The sequence below is a fragment of the Oncorhynchus clarkii genome, chromosome 6, assembly GCF_045791955.1.
Source record: "Oncorhynchus clarkii lewisi isolate Uvic-CL-2024 chromosome 6, UVic_Ocla_1.0, whole genome shotgun sequence".
Taxonomy (NCBI): domain Eukaryota; kingdom Metazoa; phylum Chordata; class Actinopteri; order Salmoniformes; family Salmonidae; genus Oncorhynchus; species Oncorhynchus clarkii.
Genome location: NC_092152.1, coordinates 36955553 through 36974879, shown reverse-complemented (window position 1 = coordinate 36974879; position 19327 = coordinate 36955553). Strand labels below are relative to the sequence as shown.

At 44.3% G+C, this 19327-nt stretch overlaps 1 protein-coding gene across 1 annotated transcript; it reads left to right on the top strand.

Moving 5' to 3' along the window:
• The first annotated feature begins 6308 nt into the window (after positions 1 to 6308).
• LOC139411081 (zinc finger protein 703-like) lies at positions 6309 to 10574 on the top strand. The gene is made up of 2 exons (XM_071156920.1): positions 6309 to 6979; positions 8216 to 10574. Exons 1-2 carry the CDS (start codon positions 6728 to 6730, stop codon positions 9716 to 9718), a joined length of 1755 nt encoding a protein of 584 aa, XP_071013021.1. The 5' UTR covers positions 6309 to 6727; the 3' UTR covers positions 9719 to 10574.
• The last annotated feature ends 8753 nt before the right edge of the window (positions 10575 to 19327 follow it).

Sequence of the window (19327 nt, the reverse complement as noted above, 5' to 3'; positions counted from 1 at the left end):
GCCATAAACAAGCCAGACTACGGTTTGCAACTGCACATGGGGACAAAGATCATACTTATTGGAGAAATGTCCTCTGGTCTGATGAAACAAAAATAGAACTGTTTGGCCATAATGGCCATTGTATGTTTGGAGGAAAAAGGGAGAGGCTTGCAAGCCAAAGAACTCCATCCCAACCATAAAGCATGGGGGTGGCAGCATCATGTTGTGAGGGTGCATTGCTGCATGAGGGACTGGTGCACTTCACAAAATAGATGGCATCATGAAGGAAAATTATGTTCATATATTGAAGCAACATCTCAAGAAGGTCAGGAAGTTAAATCCTGGCCGCAAATGGGTCTTCCAAATGGACAATGACCCCAAGCATACTTCCAAAGTTGTGGCAAGATGGCTTTAGGACAACAAAGTCAAGGTATTGGAGTGGCCATCACAAAGCCCTGACCTCAATCCTATAGATTTTTTGACAGAACTGAAAAAGCTTGTGCAGGCTAGGAGGCCTACAAACCTGATTCAATTACACCAGCTCTGTCAGGAGGAATGGGCCACAATTCACCCAACTTATTGTGGGAAGCTTGTGGAAGGCTACCTGAAAAGTTTGACCCAAGTTAAACAATTTAAAGGCAATGCTACCAAATACTAATTGAGTGTATGTAAACATCTGACCCACTGGGAATGTGATGAAAGGAATAAAAGCTGAAATAAATCATTCTCTCAACTATTATTCTGACATTTCACATTCTTAAAATAAAGTGGTGATCCTAACTGACCTAAAACAGGGAATGCTTACTAGGATTAAATGTCAGGAATTGTGAGAAACTGAGTTTAAATGTATTTGGCTAAGGTGTATGTAAACTTCTGACTTCAACTGTACCATTACACTCTACTCTCAACTGAGTCAAACACCAGCCTTTCACCACTTAAATTGAATAAGGCCTGCCATGAAGCTAGGCATCCATTACAGGCCTCAGTGGGTCTATAAATCACAGGATTACAGACAGAGGGGCATGTCTGTGGGGTCCTCTACTCTCAGTTACCTACCCATGTAGCCCCAGCTCCATATAGCCACAGGACAGGGCGTTTTGTTAGGCTGCTGTTCTAGTAAAGACCTCTTGCTTTGATATGGCCATGCAAAGGCAAATGCCTTCAGGGCCAAAGGAATTTCTACTCCTGAGCACCCTCTTGACGGAAAACCTGCCCCTTAAATATCAACAACAGGAAGTGGCCATCAGTCACCAACACGCCACAACAGCTGTTACAAGCCCCACTTCAATGCAAGACATGAAAGGAACTACTCCCCTTGTTCCTTTCTCTCGCTCTTTGTCTTTTTCCTCTCTTGTCCTCCTCCAGGGCTCCTTTCAACCCCCTCCTTCTTTAACCCGCCCCACCCACACTTATCCTCTCTCTCAACCCACCGACCCCCTTACAAATGGAGAAATTAGTTATGTCAGGGAATGACTTGAGTTTATAGCACGGCACATTTCCTTGTGACATTTTTCACATCTTTAGATCAGAAGTAGACACGGAGTAAAAAAAAATATATTTGAAGCTCATTCAATTCTTGCCTGCCTCATAGCCTGGCCTACTCTTGAATTGGCTTGTGAACAGAATAACCAACCCGCGCATGCGTCATCTGTTTATACGTCTTACATCCCACGGTGGAGACAGAGTAAAACAAACACACAGACAGACAGACAGACACATTCAAAAGGAAGATCACATCACACTTAACCCTGAGTACATCTGCATACACATGTTCTTGGGTCTCGGCAGGTTATTTGAGTGTTAGCTGCAGTGTGTAGGTGAGAAGTGATGGCTCAAGGCTAACGATGACAAGTCAGACAGTGATCCTGTTGAGTGAGGCAGAAGAAGTGACTTCATCTATCCACCCCCAGCCAGCCATTCAGCCAGCCAGCTTCCCACTCCCTTTCCTCTTAACTGCAGATAAATGGCAATAGTCATTCTAGTCAAGGACTCCACTGCTGACAACACTTGATAAGCACTGTCACAGACTTTCTACGTCCTATGATTTTTTTTAAAGCAGCACAGGAAAATCCCTTATTTATTGTTCTCTTGAGTCATTGAGTCTGTCAGTGTTCTCAGTTTAACAAGGTTGAATGAACAGCATGGTGTTGTTTAGAACCAAACAGGCATGTACAGTGCATTTGGAAAGTATTCAGACTGCTCTGTTAATCCTTCCCTCAATTCTGACTAGTCTTCCAGTCCCTGCCGCTGAAAAACATCCCCACAGCATGAAGCTGCCACCGCCATGCTTCACCGTAGAGATGGTGCCAGGTTTCCTCCAGACGTGATGCTTGGCATTCAGGCCTAAGAGTTGGTTTATTGGTTTCATCAGACCAGAGAATATTGTTTCTCATGGTCTGAGAGTCTTTAGGTTCCATTTGGCAAACTCCAAGCGGGCTGTCATGTGCCTTTTACTGAGGAGTGGCTTCCGTCTGGCCACTCTACCATAAAGGCCTGATTTGGTGGAGTGCTACAGAGATGGTTGTCCTTCTGAAAGGTTCTCCCATCTCCACAGAGGAACTCTGGAGCTCTTTCTGGGTGACCATTGGGTTCTTGATCACCTCCCTGACCAAGGCCCTTCTCCCCCTATTGCTCAGTTTGGCCAGGTGGGCAGCTTTAGGAAGAGTCTTGGTGGTTCCAAACCTCTTCCATTTAAGAATTATGGAGGACGTTGTGTTCTTGGGGACTGTCAATGCTGCAGAAATGTTTTGGTACCCTTCCCCAGATCTGTGCCTCGACACAATCCTGTCTCAGGGCTCTATGGACAATTCCTTCGACCTCATGGCTTGGTTTTTGCTCTGACATGCACTGTTAACTGTGGGACCTTATACAGTGAGGGAAAAAAGTATTTGATCCCCTGCTGATTTTGTACATTTGCCCACTGGCAAAGAAATGATCAGTCTATAATTTAGTAGCCCATTCCAGCCTTGTGTAGGTCTACAATCTGGTCCCTGACATCCTTGGAGAGCTCTTTGGTCTTGGCCATGGTGGAGAGTTTGGAATCTGATTGATTGATTGCTTCTGTGGACAAGTGTCTTTTATACAGGTAACAAACTGAGATTAGGAGCACTCCCTTTAAGAGTGTGCTCATAATCTCAGCTCGGTATCTGTATAAAAGACTCCTGGGGCCCAGAAATCTTTCTGATTGAGAGGGTATCAAATACTTATTTCCCTCATTAAAATGCGAATCAATTTATAACATTTTGACATGCATTTTTCTGGATTTTTGTTGTTGTATTCTGTCTCTCACTGTTCAAATAAATCTACCATTAAAATTATAGACTGATCATTTCTTTGTCAGTGGGCAAAAGTACAAAATCAACAGGGAATCAAATACCTTTCCCCTCACTGTATAGACAGATGTGTGCCTTTCCAAATCTTGTCCAATTAATTAAATTGACCACAGGAGGAATCCAACCAAGTTGTAGAAACATCTCAAGGATGGAAACAGGATGCACCTGAGCTCAATTTCGAGTCTCTTCTTAGGAATCGATATGACAACGGCCAGTGAAAGTGCAGGGCGCCAAATTCAAAGCAACATAAATCTCATAATTAAAATTTCTCAAACATACATCTTATACTGTTTTAAAGGTAATCTTGTTGTTAATCCCACCACAGTGTCCGATTTCAAATAGGCTTTACAGCGAAAGCACCACAAACGATTATGTTAGGTCACCACCAACTCACAGAAAAACCCAGCCATTTTTCCAGCCAAAGAGAGGAGTCACAAAAAGCACAAATTCATCACTAACCTTTGATGATCTTCATCAGATGACACTCATAGGACTTCATGTTACACAATGCATGTATGTTTTGTTTGATAAAGTTCATATTTATATTAAAAAATCTCAGTATACATTGGCGAGTTATGTTCACTAGTTCCAAAAACATTCAGTGATATTGCAGAGAGCCACATCATTTTACAGAAATACTCATTATAAATGTCGATGGAAATACAATTGTTAGGCATGGAAATATATATATATACCTCCCCTTAATGCAACCGCTGTGTCAGATTTCAAAAAAACTTTACGGAAAAAGCAAAACCATGCAATAATCTGAGACGGCGCTCAGAAAAATAAAAAAAATGGTCCGCCATGTTGGAGTCAACAGAAATATAACATTATAAATATTCCCTTACCTTTGATGATCTTCATCAGAATGCACTCCCAGGAATCGCAGTTCCACAATAAATGCTAGGTTTGTTCGATAATGTCCATTATTTATGTCCAAGTAGCTACTTTTGTTAGGCCGTTTAGTACACAAATCCAAACGCTCGTGCAGGTCCAGCCGAACGTCGGACAAAAACTTCAAAAAGTTATATTACAGGTCGAAGAAACTTGTCAAACTAAGTATAGAATCAATCTTTAGGATGTTGCTATCATAAATCTTCAATAACGTTCCAACCAGAGAATTCCATTGTCTGTAGAAAAGCTATCATGTGAAATGCGTGAGACCAGGACCTGGCTTTCTGCCAGACCAGTGACTCAAACAGATCCCATCCAGCCCCACATCACAGTAGAAGCCTCATTCAAGTTGCTAAAGATGGTTGACATCAGGTGGAAGCCTTAGGAAGTGCAACATAACCAATATCCCACTGTGTATTCAATAGGAGCTGGGTTGAAAATCGACCAACCTCAGATTTCCCACTTCCTGTTTGGATTTCTTCTCAGGTTTTTGCCTGCCATATGAGTTCTGTTATACTCACAGACATCATTCAGTTTTAGAAACTTCAGAGTGTTTTCTATCCAATACTACTAATAATATGCATATATTAGCAACTGGGACTGAGGAGCAGGCCATTTACTCTGGGCACCTCTGGGCACCTTTCAGCCAAGTTACTCAATACTGCCCCTGCAGCCATAAGAACTTTTAACAAAGGGTCTGAAAACTCATGTAAATAAGTTATTTCTGTTTTTTTATTTTTAATAAATGTGCAAAAATGTATATAAACCTGATGTCGCTTTGACATTATTGGGTTTGTGTGTAGATTGATGAGGATTTTTTTTTCATTTAATCCATTTTAGGAGAAGGCTGAAACGTAACAGAATGTGAAAAAAGAAAAGGGTCTGAATCATTTCCGTATGCACAGTAGACACATCTGTTGCTTAGGAAGATACTGTAGAACACATACATTTGCTACAGATGGGTTGACTTGTTGCTCATCTCAACTGGCCTGAGAAGCAAAATGTTTTGACTTGTATTACTGAATAAGGGGGGGGAAAAATCCATATGTGTAATAACTTGATATGTTGATTGTTGTAACATAACCTGATGCATAGTTCTGTTGGATAATATCTGTTGAATAGTGACTCATTTTGTTGCTGTGTTGTCAGACAGTTGCTGTTGTCTTGTCATGACAGGCATCTCTAGACACAAGCGTGTCATTCTAATGTATAACCTCAGTGGAGACAGTGACGTGTATTATACGGCCGATATAACAAGAGGTGATGTGGCATCATGTAGTTACTTGGGAGAGAAATGAGAACAATCATGCCAGACACAATTTATGACCATTGGAGGAGCAGAGTACCCTGAGCATCAAAGTTTATTTATTTCAGCCCGAGCTTAATAGCATCTGTCAGGACTAATTTTCCAATAATACAAACAATTCATTGCGCAATTAGATTAGTTAAATTACCTAATTGGCGATTCAAATAGCAGCAATGCAATGAAGTCATTAACATTCCAGAATTGTACCCAGACATGAACATAGGGCTGTTATTTCGAAAGCACTTCATTTATTTACAAGGGGAATGGATAGGCTATATAAAAAAAGGACCTCTTTAGGAAACCATCAGCTTGTTGTTTGGCTATGCGCTATCTATGTCAATAAAAAACGACTTAATGTCAGTTATCATAAAAATAGGTCTATGCGTCTAGGGCTCCCGAGTTGAGCAGCGGTCTAAGGCACTGCATCTCAGTGCAAGAGGTGTCACTACAGCCCCTGGTTCGAATCCAGGCTGTATCACATTCGGCCGTGATTGGGAGTCCCATAGGGCGGCACACACTTGACCCAGCGACATCCGGGTTTGGCTGGGATAGGCTGTCATTGTAAATAAGAATTTGAATTTGTTCTTAACTGGCTTGCCTAGTTAAATAAAGGTTAAATAAAATTACAACAAAAAAAGAACATAGGCCATACTTTACAACATTGCTACAGAGAGTGTAAGGGTGTGGGCATAGGCAGGCCACGCCTCTACATGGAGAGAGTCTTCCCCTTATTGAATGCGGGAACTCGCTATTGGGCGACGGCTTCTTGCTTTGAAATTCCTCGCCCTTAGATCTTTAGTATGTGAAATGAGCATGGTACTAGTTGTTGTGTGAACGGAGAGAGACAGTGGGACATCGACGGAGCAGCCTGACCATATCCTCTACGGCGATATTCGATTTAGTCCTTCTTTTTTATTCTGTTCTTGTGATAACTGACTACTGATGATCTTTCTGCTCCATTCCAAGGAAAGTATTTTGAAGGGACAGAAGAGCGGATCAAGGAATGATGACATTTGAGATAAATCTTCCTCTTTAAAGACAATAATTTGATCTGATTCAGGGAACCCATGCTAGCGTTGGTATATTTGGATTAAACAAACCGGGTACTAATCATTGATTATTGATTTTCGCATAATACGGTGTGTACATAAATGTATTTCGACTTGCACCTACACGTTCGCTGCCCTCGCCTGAACTCTGCGCCGCCTCGATCCAGATGAACGGTTCTCCCCACGGATCTGAAGCGCATTTACGCAATCCGTCCCCCGAGCGCACCGGTAACAACAGCGGTAATTCACCCCAGAGAGGAGCGAAAAGACCGCTGGTTTCCGTACCTTCTCCCTCAGATCCAACACGCCAGGCTAAAAGGCTGCCCATTCGGATTCTAAAGATGTTGAGCGCACACAGCAGCCACTTGCTACACCCGGAATATCTCCAACCCCTGACGTCCGCGCCAGTGAGCATTGAGGTAAGCGAAGCATATCTTCTAAAACTGTCTAATTGTTCAATCATCATCTACCGTGTTAATGTTTGGAAATATCTACATATATTTACAAATATCCCATGTAGTTTACGAGATTAATCATGAATTACGCATCAAATTACGCATCAAATTGTCGCTAATGCGTCAACAGTTTACATTACAATGCTGTTTATATTTTTTTCCCTTTTAAGTTTTGTTCTTAGATATTACAAACATGGGCCAACGAATTACACTGAATGAATCTCTCAAATTAGTAGCCTATTATTGAGTCGACTTTTTTAGATTACATAAATAAGCCAGTGTCTTGATACTCTCAGATATTGTGCGTAATTGTCTGTAAAAGAAGGAAACAGAATTAGTTCAATTGTTTCCTTAGTTTTCTCCAAATAGAACAGATGCTGTTTACCACGTGCCAACATTGCAGTCATAAATCTTTCTATTGGGGATTTTCATACTGAATACACAGGGACATTACAACTCTCGAGCAGAATTCTGTTTCCTTCCTTCTGCGGATATATGACTCATGGGCTAATTTATGACTAACATTTATAACACATTTTACTGCACCTCGTTGTGATGACATTTATTGGATGGAAATCACATCCATGTATTTTATTTGGCCTATTAAATGATAGTGGCTGAAATAGATTTCTAGTGGAAATACTACACGCAGCACAAATATTACAGAATAGTAACCAAATAGTTACAGATTAGTAACCAAATAGTTACAGATTAGTAACCAAATAGTTACAGATTAGTAACCAAATAGTTACAGATTAGTAACCAAATAGTTACAGAATAGTAACCAAATAGTTACAGATTAGTAACCAAATAGTTACAGAATAGTAACCAAATAGTTACAGATTAGTAACCAAATAGTTACAGATTAGTAACCAAATAGTTACAGATTAGTAACCAAATAGTTACAGATTAGTAACCAAATAGTTACAGATTAGTAACCAAATAGTTACAGAATAGTAACCAAATAGTTACAGATTAGTAACCAAATAGTTACAGAATAGTAACCAAATAGTTACAGATTAGTAACCAAATAGTTACAGAATAGTAACCAAATAGTTACAGAATAGTAACCAAATAATTACAGAATTACCCCAATACTTACCAAATTACCATCCAATGTAAGTCTAGTATAGTGTGAATATAGAGTGTTTTTAACATGGCAGTGCTCTCATCCTGTCTCTATGTGTGTCGCCCCCTCAGCTGGATGCTAAGAAGAGTCCCCTGGCCCTGCTGGCTCAGACCTGCTCTCAGATTGGCAAACCAGACCCCCCGTCCTCGTCCAAACTGGGCTCCCTCTCCTCCGGCAGCCTCAGTGACAAGGACCCATCCGGACGCTCCTCCAGCTCCGGCCACAAGTCTGGAGACCAGCATCAGTCTCTGGAGGATAAGTCCAGCTTCAAGCCTTACAACAAGGCCGGAGGGGAATGCCGCAAGGATGGGCTGTTGACCAAGGGTGCTACAGACAAAGCTGGCTTCAGAGTGCCCAGTGGTGGATCCGGGAGCGGCGGCTCTTGCCCTTCCTTCCCCCCACACTCCACCTCTCCTAGCTCCAGCTCCCCTCCCCTGCACTCCCAGGGCCAGTCCCACAGACAGACCCAGTCCCCCTCCACGCAGCAGCAGACATCACACTCTCAGGCCCTGCACATGGACAAAAAGCCTGTGAGCTCAGACCAGGCCAGCTCAGACAGCAACAGCAGCACAGGGAAGAAAGACTCTGATCACAGCAAGGAGAGGCTGGATGGGGCCCAGCTAGCAAACTCCAGTCACATGCGGGCTAGCGCCAACTCCAGCAATGCCAGCTCCGCTAGCAGCCCGCGGCCGGATAGCAAGGCTGACCCACAGTCCTCTCAGCCTGGGCTAGGCTCCGGACACATCGCCCCTGTCTCCCCCTTCAAACCAGGACACTCCGTCTTCCCCATGCCCCCCGCCTCCATGGGCTACCATGGCTCCATAGTGGGCGCCTATGCAGGCTACCCCTCTCAGTTCCTGGATCATACCAAGTCTAGTCTAGGGATGGGGATCCCAGGGAAGCACCCTGGCTCCAGCCCCCTCACCGGGGCCTCACCTCCATCCCTCATGCAGGGTCTATGCAGGGACCCATACTGTCTGACCTATCCCAACCACCCCCATCTAGGGGGCAGCAACTGCAATACGTGTGTCCACGACCCCTCCTCCCTAAAATCAGGTTTCCAAATCATGTATCCGTCTCACCACCTCCACTCCCTCCACCCCAGTTCTCTATCCTCCACCACCCCCACCCTGTCCCACCCGCTCTACACCTACGGCTACATGCTGCAGAACGAGCCCCAGCCACACGCCTGTAACTGGGTGTCAGTAGGAGGGCCGTGTGACAAACGTTTCTCCACGTCAGAGGAGCTGCTGGCCCACCTGCGTACTCACACAGCTCTCTCTGGTGGGCTGGACAGTAAGCTCCTCTCTGCCTACCCCTCCTCTGTCTCCTCAGCCGCCTCCTGTCACCTCCACCTTCCTCAGCCCGGCAGCCCTGGCACCATGCCCAGCTCCTTCTCTCTGCGGGGGTCACCTGGCTTAGGCCTGGCCCGCTACCACCCCTACACCAAGGCCCACCTGCCAGGAGCCCCAGGCCTGTCCATGCATTCTCTACAGGCCTCCTCGCCCTACTACTCCCCCTATGCCCTCTACAGCCAGAGACTGGGCTCAGCCTCTGCCCTGGGCTACCAGTGATGTCTGAGGACACAGAGACAACAGAACAGGCACCTCAGACATGCACAGTGGATGGATGAACCAGGCCCCGTCTGGACAGGAGGGGTCTTTGCCAGTCACTACAACAAGGGGGCCTCACCCTGCCTGCCTGGAATACCACCTGTTGCCACAGGATTCTGAATGGCATTGCAATGGCAAGAGACCCAGTGGTGATGGCTGGCCAGCAGTACAGGCCCAGAGACATTGGTGTGTGGGCCAGACACCTGCCTGGGAACAGAAAGGAGCTTGAATTTGATTGGATGAGATGGTGGAATTTAGATTGTTTTTTGATTTTAGATTATGATTTTTTTTCCCGCTCCCTCCTAGGAATGAAAACGTGTATTTATTTTTCACTTGAGCGCTTGGCATTCAAAATGGGGGAAGTTTTACTATCCAAATTAATTGTTCATAAATATTCGAATAGAAAAAATGATTTGAATCATAGCATTATGTCTATCGTACACTCTTTAAATAAAGTTTTGCACCATGGCAAAGATGGACTGATGGTTTTTTTCTGGAGGAATAAGCCTACTTTTTTGACATTTCTTCTGTATCTTTCCATTTCCACTGTTCTTTTCCCCATCTGCTATTCACACTCTGAGGGAGTATCGCATGTCCTGACGGTGAAAGTCTTCTTGATAAATTGCCATTTATTTTCTATTTGTAAGCAGAGATGTCATATTTTTTCAAGTGTTATTGTGTGAGCCCGTTGGGGTTGCTGACTGTCATTGAAAGAGGACGGGATTAAATCAAACAAAAATGAATACACAACGATGGCAGTGCTATGCATCTGACAGGGAAATGTCTTATTTTCTTTAATAAATCATACTTGATTGCATTGGAAGTTGTTTTGTCTTAATTAAATGTTTATATACTGCCCTAACGTAAAACTAGTTTTCCTCACGGGTATAAGAGGGTCATTTATCTGTTAAATGCAATTACATTTAGCTGTTGCACTGCTGTTGTACTGCAGTTGTCTCTATGGACCAGTATAGTAATGATTTAGTGATATACTACAGCTATATGGCTATGTGTTATATTTAAGCAATAAGGCCCGAGGTGGTGTGGTATATGGCCAATATACCACGTCTGAAGGCTGTTCTTAAGCATGACGCAACGAGTGCCTGGAGACAGCCCTTAGCCGTGGCACATTGGCCATATATCACAAACAAGTATTTTTGCGTCATGTGTAACCTTTATATAACTAGGCAAGTCAGTTAAGAACAAATTCATATTTACAATGAAGGCCTACACGGGACGGGACAAACCCGAATGACACTGGGCCAATTGTGCGCTGCCCTATGGGACTCCCAATCATGGCCGGTTGGGATACAGCCTGGACAGCCTATACCCGTGGTATATTGTCTGATATACCACGGCTTTCAGCCAATCATCATCCAGGACCCAAACTACCCAATTTATAATTCAGAATAAATAATAGCAGTTGACAGGATTTTAGTGTCTCAGAGAAGGCAGATCAGGTCAACTCACATTTAGCCAGTTAGCTTCTTTCTAAAGACAACTATCCCTCCTTCCTCCCCTTCTCCCTCTACCGCCACCATAATGTTGGCTGTTGGGAGTGCAGGGTTTAATTGCTGATGCTTGTTTGTTAGCGGGCCAGAATAGCCGTCTCAGCAGCACTGTGGCTTGCTAGCTGTCTCTGAATGGCTGCTGGGTCAGTGGGATTTCAATAATGACTAGAGAGAGGGATGCCAACCCTGGCTCCCCTCCCTGTCTGATGGATGGCCCTGCTGCACAAAGGCCAGGACTGACAATGCAAGCGGTAAATAGAGAAATATTAATCAAAGCTCTTGACATTTTGTCCTCCCCAGAGAGGAGTACAGCCTTTAAACCAGGCAGCGCAAACAAAAAGGCTATGTGCGTCCCAAATAGCATCCTATTCTAGGACACTACTATGTCCTACTATGTCGGACACTACTATGGACCAGAGCTCTATGGGAATAGGGTCGCATTTGGGATGCATTCTATGTCTTTCTCCTGGTGGAGGAAAGCATTTTGTAGGTTAATAAATACAATACTGTGTTATGTATAATCTGAGGTCAGATTTCTCTGTTTTTAGTATTTGTTAGATACTAATATTCAGGAAAGAGAATGCAAGCCTAGGTAACAACAACACCACCGTTCAGCAATTCCAGTGGTTTGGATCTTGGTTAAATAATGGTTTATTTCTCCAGCCTTTAACTGTCTGACAGTGTATCGTACAGGAGGTTTATCCAGGAGTAAAGAGGATAGTAGTCTGTCTCAGGGGCGGCTATTGACCCAGACTCCCCTAGCAAGAGAAGCACTCTCGGTTCATTAGCACTCCAGACAGGGGAGAGAGAGAGAGAGAGAGAGAGAGAGAGAGGCGAGCACAGGTGTCACTTGACAGGGCCATTAACAAAATAGATCACCCTCCCAAACCATGGCGGGCTGGCCAGCTCCAGACCAGCAAGATCACTCTGCCCTGAGAGCTGAGCACAGGAAGTCATCAGGAGGGATGCCCAGCGGACACATTTTTCATCCCCAGGAACAAGCTAAGGCCCACAGCAGACGGGGATGGGAAGTGTCTGCCACACATATGGTTTATCTGGGTTCTCTACCTGTTTTCAGGGTTGGATCAGATATGGTTTATCTGGGTTCTCTACCTGTTTTCAGGGTTGGATCAGAGGTTGGAATCAAAACTAGGACAGAGGAATTGTTATTTTGAGGTTGTACTGTAAATAAGAATAACTTTTATATTGAAGATATGTTAAACTGTTCAAATTTGGTCATATCCTGGTTTGTGTTGCCACCTATGGGTCTGTTTTAGAAGTAAAGATGATATATTTGACTGAGTACTGTACTACGTATTACTCTTTGCCATGCTGTACACAGCTATTGACTTTGTATATCCGGGTCCCTGTGTAAATGTAGTAGTAAGAGTTTAAATATTAAGTTAATGTCCTGGGTGAGGCTGGCACTGGCCCTTAAAATACTTGTGACAGATCAGCCTCACGCTAGTGTATTAGAGAGGGGCCTAGAACCAGAGGTCAAACTGAGGGCAAAACTTTCAATCTTGTCCACGGGGAGGAATTAATTCCGCTGTCGCTATTTACACTCGTTCATCAAATGCCTCACTATTCTTACCATCCAAGTACTCTCATCAATCTCACTCTCCATCTATCTTTCTCCTCTCTCACTGCTCCAGCTGAGTCAACACCCAGATTCTCCATTTCTGTCGCCTCTGCTCTGCAGGCTGGCTGGGTGAGGAGGAGGGGTGAGGGGTGAGGAGGGCAGTTCATAAAGTCTCCAGCTGCTGTCCTCCCAGGAGGGCCCACACCTGAGATAGATTGATCTCCCTGTCCTGTCCCTACTTCCTGGGTTTGGACCCTGGTCAAAAGCGTTTGGACCCTGGTCAAAAGTAGTGCTCTAGAAAGGGAGTCGAGTGCCATTTGGGACACAGCAAGGGAGATTGTAGCCTCTCTCTCAGGCTGAAAGAGAGCTGTGTTGCCTGCCTGCCTGCTTGCCTGCCTGCATGTCACTGTGGGGTCCTGGGCAGACAGCCCCAGTGATTAATGACAGGGTGTGGAGCTGCTCCTCAATTAGACGCCAAGTCCACACTGGCTTACCATTCAAGATGTTGTCCTAGGAGACACAGGGATGAGAGAGAGAGAGAGAGAGAGAGAGAGAGAGAGAGAGAGAGAGAGAGAGAGGAGAGGGAGAGAGAGAGAGAGAGAGAGAGAGAGAGAGAGTCTATTTCTCTCTTTCTCTCACTTACACACTCTTCTCTCATAAACACAAATAAACAGTCAAACATAACCAAATGTTAACTTCAACTTCAACTTCCATGACTCTGACCTCTACGGGGCGGCAGCATAGCCTAGTGGTTAGAGCGTTGAACTAGCCACCGAAAGGTTGAAAGTTCAAATCTCCAAGCTGACAAGGTAGAAATCTGCCCCTGAACAAGGCAGTTAACCCACTGTTCCTAGGCCATCATTGAAAATAAGAATTTGTTCTTAACTGACTTGCCTAGTTAGTTGCCTAGCTTCATTCAGAACAGGACACAATGCAGAGCTCTACTCTTTCCAACAGTGACCACACTGTAAAGCAAACCAGATGGTAAAACACATCCTTCATCTGGGCCATTAAGCAATCACACAACTCCTGCTTTATTTCCAAATAAAAACACGAGGAATGCCTCTCTCTACATGCTTCAAATCAACCTCTCATCTCATTCACACCCGAATTTAAGCACAGCATAATGCCAGTCTTTAAAACAAAAACAAAGAAATAAAGCACATGGCGCCCCAAGGGAGGCCAAACTCGTTTGTCCTATTGCATGCGTGTGCGAGGTTAATAAACATACACCCGGTAACCCCGGAGCAGAAAAGTACATCGCAATTATGGCGCACCGCTAATAACGCGCATACCGCTATTGCAGCTGGATTCCATTTGTTTGTGCGCTGGGAGAGCTTGGTGGGGATGTCACAATCACGGTGTTGCACAGGAGAAGGTGCCTTGGAAAGGAATGAGCGTTGGCCCGGCTACTTGCCATTATTGGCCTTGTATGCAAATCTTTCCCCCTTCACTTAGAAAATAGTATTTTTGCGTCCCTTTGATATTTTAAGTAGAAGTTGCGCACCAATTTTGAATTTTAAATGCCTGTTATATTAAATGAAGTGGTATTTTGTAGAACACATGGAAAATTCCATTATTCTGATTTTTTTTATATGAATAAAGGATTGCTAAAGTGGCAAAATTCAGCATGTCCCCTATGTCAACCCTGTGTCACTTCTAGGAAGATTTCAAACCACTTAATCAAAAATAGTATTCAAGTTTCCCCATCCTCTCCAAGTTTCCCCATCATCTCCAAGTTTCCCCATCCTCTCCAAGTTTCCCCATCATCTCCAGGTTTCCCCATCATCTCCAGGTTTCCCCATCCTCTCCAAGTTTCCCCATCATCTCCAGGTTTCCCCATCATCTCTAAGTTTCCCCATCATCTCCAGGTTTCCCCATCATCTCCAAGTTTCCCCATCATCTCCAGGTTTCCCCATCATCTCCAAGTTTCCCCATCATCTCCAGGTTTCCCCATTATCTTCAGGTTTCCCCATCATCTCCAGGTTTCCCCATCCTCTCCAAGTTTCCCCATCATCTCCAGGTTTCCCCATCATCTCCAAGTTTCCCCATCATCTCCAGGTTTCCCCATCATCTCCAAGTTTCCCCATCATCTCCAGGTTTCCCCATCCTCTCCAAGTTTCCCCATCATCTCCAGGTTTCCCCATCCTCTCCAAGTTTCCCCATCATCTCCAGGTTTCCCCATCATCTCCAAGTTTCCCCATCATCTCCAGGTTTCCCCATCCTCTCCAAGTTTCCCCATCATCTCCAGGTTTCCCCATCATCTCTAAGTTTCCCCATCATCTCCAGGTTTCCCCATCATCTCCAAGTTTCCCCATCATCTCCAGGTTTCCCCATCATCTCCAAGTTTCCCCATAATTTCCAGGTTTCTCCATCATCTCCAAGTTTCCCCATCATCTCCAGGTTTCCCCATCATCTCCAGGTTTCCCCATAATCTCCAATTTTCCCCATCATCTCCAGGTTTCCCCTTCATCTCCAAGTTTCCCCATCATCTCCAAGTTTCCCCATCATCTCCAGGTTTCCCCATCATCTCCAGGTTTCCCCATCATCTCCAAGTTTCCCATCATCTCCAGGTTTCCCCATCATCTCCAGGTTTCCCCATTATTGTGAAGCCCTAGTTATGTTGCTGCTTTAGTAATTTCTGAAGATTATTATTTCTTTCATGTGATTAATGATTCATGTATTTATGTCCCTCTTTTTAAGGTCAACCCTGTTATGTGCAATGAACTGTCATTTTAATATGGTGAACACATTCATTTTTTTTGTTAAAAAAAATACATTGAACATCTAATAGTGTAAAAGCAGGTGAGCTGGTTCTACTCTTTTTGGCCATTTTCTGGTGTTTAGTGGTGGAAAACATAACACGTCAACCCTGTCCTGATGGACAGGCCAAAAAGGTTTTAGCAATTTCATTTTTTGTGAAGCTTGCACACAATAAGCTTCCATTCCCCCTGATGAGGGGATTTATTCCTGATTTAAGATGAGATCATTAACCCTGTTATGGTCGGTCAATCCTGTTTTTATTTGCCACTTATAGGTACTTACTATAGTCATTTTTTAAATAAATTGAACATGTGCTCTTTATGACAGAATGTTAAAATTAGGTGAAATCAAATGTTTTTTTTTTGACCAAGTTACACTTCTCAAAAGGTTACAAATTGGTGGAACAACCCTTAAGGTTTCTGCCTCTTCTGTCTCTCTCAAATCAAAGAGTCTGTCTAAAACCAGATGCACTCTTCAGTCAAAATGTCTAGATAGCTAGAGAGAAGTTATTTAGATCGTACTTTCAATGCAGCTGGTCTGAATTTCGCAAAGTCATGAACTTCAAAGTCTAATCAATCCCAAATTCGTATATTCTTATCAGAGGCAAAATCAAGGTTATCTTATACACTTATATTTGGGCCTAGGGTGAACTTATCTGACATGTGAGATTGAAACCACATGTTGAAATAAAAGGATGTGAACCCTCATGATGAGTAACCATCTATTCATCTATTACAGAGTCAGTCTCTATAGGAATATCAGTATGTGAGGACTGAACTTCTTCAGACTGTAGGTAACGAGAATGAATGATTGGTTGACTGTATTGTAGGAGTGCTGCCTCTAGAGCAAACAGTGTTGTGTGTCTCTGTGTGCCACGTTCACTCATCTGTAGAGAGTGTATTTAGGGGATGGTATTGTCGTCTCGCAACTGTTCAAACAGAGACATAATTCCAGGTGTCAACACACTGCCGGTGCCCCCTCCACCTCACCACACACAAATGTACGCAAGCACACACACACACACACACACACACACACACACACACACACACACACACACACACACACACACACACACACACACACACACACGCACAGCGAGAGTTCCCCTTCTCACTCCCATACCTAAGCTTCAGCTTGCATGTCTCCCTTAGGCAGTGACAGCTCTGAGTAAGACACAGTGAACACAGTTGGTCCAAACTGACACTATGGCCTGATTCCATCACAGTGACTCTAATGAGCCCTTGTATTTAGCTATTGTCCCACGAGTCTCTATAGCTCTTGTTGCCACTATAGCACTACATTACAGAGTTGTCTGGTGTTGGCATCTCATGCCCATCCATGTGTTGTGTGTATTTTAATTCAGCAGGACTGTGAGATTGTGTTCCCATATGGGACTTTACATTAGGAGAGTCATAGCGGTTTCTTGAGTGAGGGTGAAAAAAAACAAATTCCCTCCAGAGGCCCTAGCTGTAATTATTTTCACTTTTTTTTTTACTCAAGCCCCTTTTAGAAGCCTGAGAGAGACCACTCCCTCACTCCTTCTTCACCCCTCCTCTCCATGTGTGTCCCAAATGGCACCCTAGTTACTATATAGTGCACAGAGCCCTATGGGCCCTGGGCAAAAGTCATGCACTTTATAGGGAATAGGGTGCCATTTGGGACGCAGCCTCTGTCCTGTAATAAGTCAACCCAGCTGCCTGTGATGTTGCTTGGGGCGGAAAGAAAAAGAGGGAGGGGATAAGAGGGGAGGGGCTGGAAAAGCCAGGAGGGGAAACAGAGCTGATTATCCAAATACAGTCATTAAAGGGGAAATGTGTTTTTCAAACTGTCAAGATGATTAATGGGGTAGAGCAAAATCCTCACAAATGCTCTTGTTTAGTCTAACTGGCAGACACGATCCTACCCATTGATTTATGGCAGGCCTGGTGTGTGAGGCCATAGTGGGGTTAGGGGAGCGCTGGGGGAGGGAGGGGGAGGAGGGGAGAGGCAGGATGGTGAGGAGCGAGGAAAGGGATTTGTGGTGAGGGAGCATTAGGGCACAGGAGGTAGAGAGTTAGGGAGGGATAAAGGAGAGGAAGGGAGGGGTGGAGGGGTGGGAGGCAGAAACAGCCAAGTAAATACTGTGACTCTGACAAACTTTGGCCCCTTGGTTTTAGAATGCAACATGTCAAGAGTAGGATTTCCAGTGCTACTTTCATATTTTTGGTGTTATGAAAGAAAAATGCTGTCACATTTTCAATCTCAATAAATCACGCAAGCAATAAATCAACAAACCTGTCAAGCTGCCTTTTTTTGAATGAATTAATTAATAGACCTGCACTCAAAGCAATGGATTATACTATAAATCCCCTTTAAGTGAGAAAGGGACACAAAACCATTTCTTTTTCCATTAATCAGGTTGAGACTTCATGTAATAACTGTGCATGCATGTACAACATGTTTCCTAAGACATGGGATATGCACTGTCAAGTATAATACCTCTACAGTACAACTCTCAATGGATATGACTAAGACGATAATACAAATCCATCAATGCATTCATCAAAACCACCAACTGGTTTATCCAAAGGTTCTAGAACATGTCCACCCTATGGCACCCTATTCCCTATAATAGTGTACTACTTTTGACCAGTCCTGTGGGCCACAGGTTTACCCTACAAACTCCCCATTGCCTATTTATGAGTCCCTGCAGACCACCCTTTTCCTTCCAGCGAGGCCAGATAGATGGCTAGCAGCTGTTAGCCTTACAGCCTCTATCTAGTTCCTCCAGCAGATGCAGGGGCTGTCTATCAGGAATGTTCTCATTCTTCCAATGCCCCGCTGAAGCCTTCGGAGAGCCTTTCCCACACCCCCACAGCACCGCACACACTGTGTCTCTATGTACCAGAAATATACTTAGGCACATTCACAGGACCATTTTACCCCGCCCATGCACACACACTGTACACATACACTGAGCCCTCTCATAACTCTTCAGATGAAGAGGAAGGTGTTAAATGGAGATCTCAGCAACGAGGAGAAGATTAATGTGTTGCTGGAGAGAGAGAGAGAGAGAGAGAGAGAGAGAGAGAGAGAGAGAGAGAGAGAGAGAGAGAGAGAGAGAGAGAGAGAGAGAGAGAGAGAGAGAGAGAGAGAGAGAGAGAGAGAGAGAGAGAGAAAGAAAGAGAGCGAGAGAGAGAGAGAGAGAGAGGGTGTAGAGAGGGATATAGAGGGGGAGAAGGAGAGAAAGAGAGAGAGATAGGTCAAGCTTGTGTTACTCTGCACTGGGACCACTTCTGGCAGCAGAGAGGAGAGGAGGACATCTAAGACCTGGAGCACAAACAGTAATGATATTAAATGGCACCGAAATGGAGTAGAGGGGAAAGGTAGCAGAACATCAGTTTCCAAAAGCTAAAAGTAATATCTTGACTTATTTCCTTCCTGCTTAACTTTGTGTCAGGTGTCTAAGGCATTGTGAGGCTATGGTGATTTATCCTAAAAGGGGGGGTGGGGGGGGGGGGGGGTGGAGGGAGCTTAGAATCTGGGAGGGAGAAAGGCAGGGAGAGAGAGAGGGAGAGAGGGAATGCAGGGTATGAGTATGAGTAGTTGGCCAGCATGTTTTGTGAGTTGAGTTGTGTCTTGCCCAGCTGTAAGCTCACTCATGGTGCCATGTCTTTCTTGGCTGTCTGAGGGTGTATATGTGTGTACACCCGTGTGCCTGTATACCTATGT

Coding starts and splice junctions, on each gene's coding strand:
- LOC139411081 (XM_071156920.1), top strand. CDS start 6,728: ATGAACGGTTCTCCCCACGGATCTGAAGCGCATTTACGCAATCCGTCC. Junction 6,980..8,215: donor CCGCGCCAGTGAGCATTGAG/GTAAGCGAAGCA, acceptor TCGCCCCCTCAG/CTGGATGCTAAGAAGAGTCC.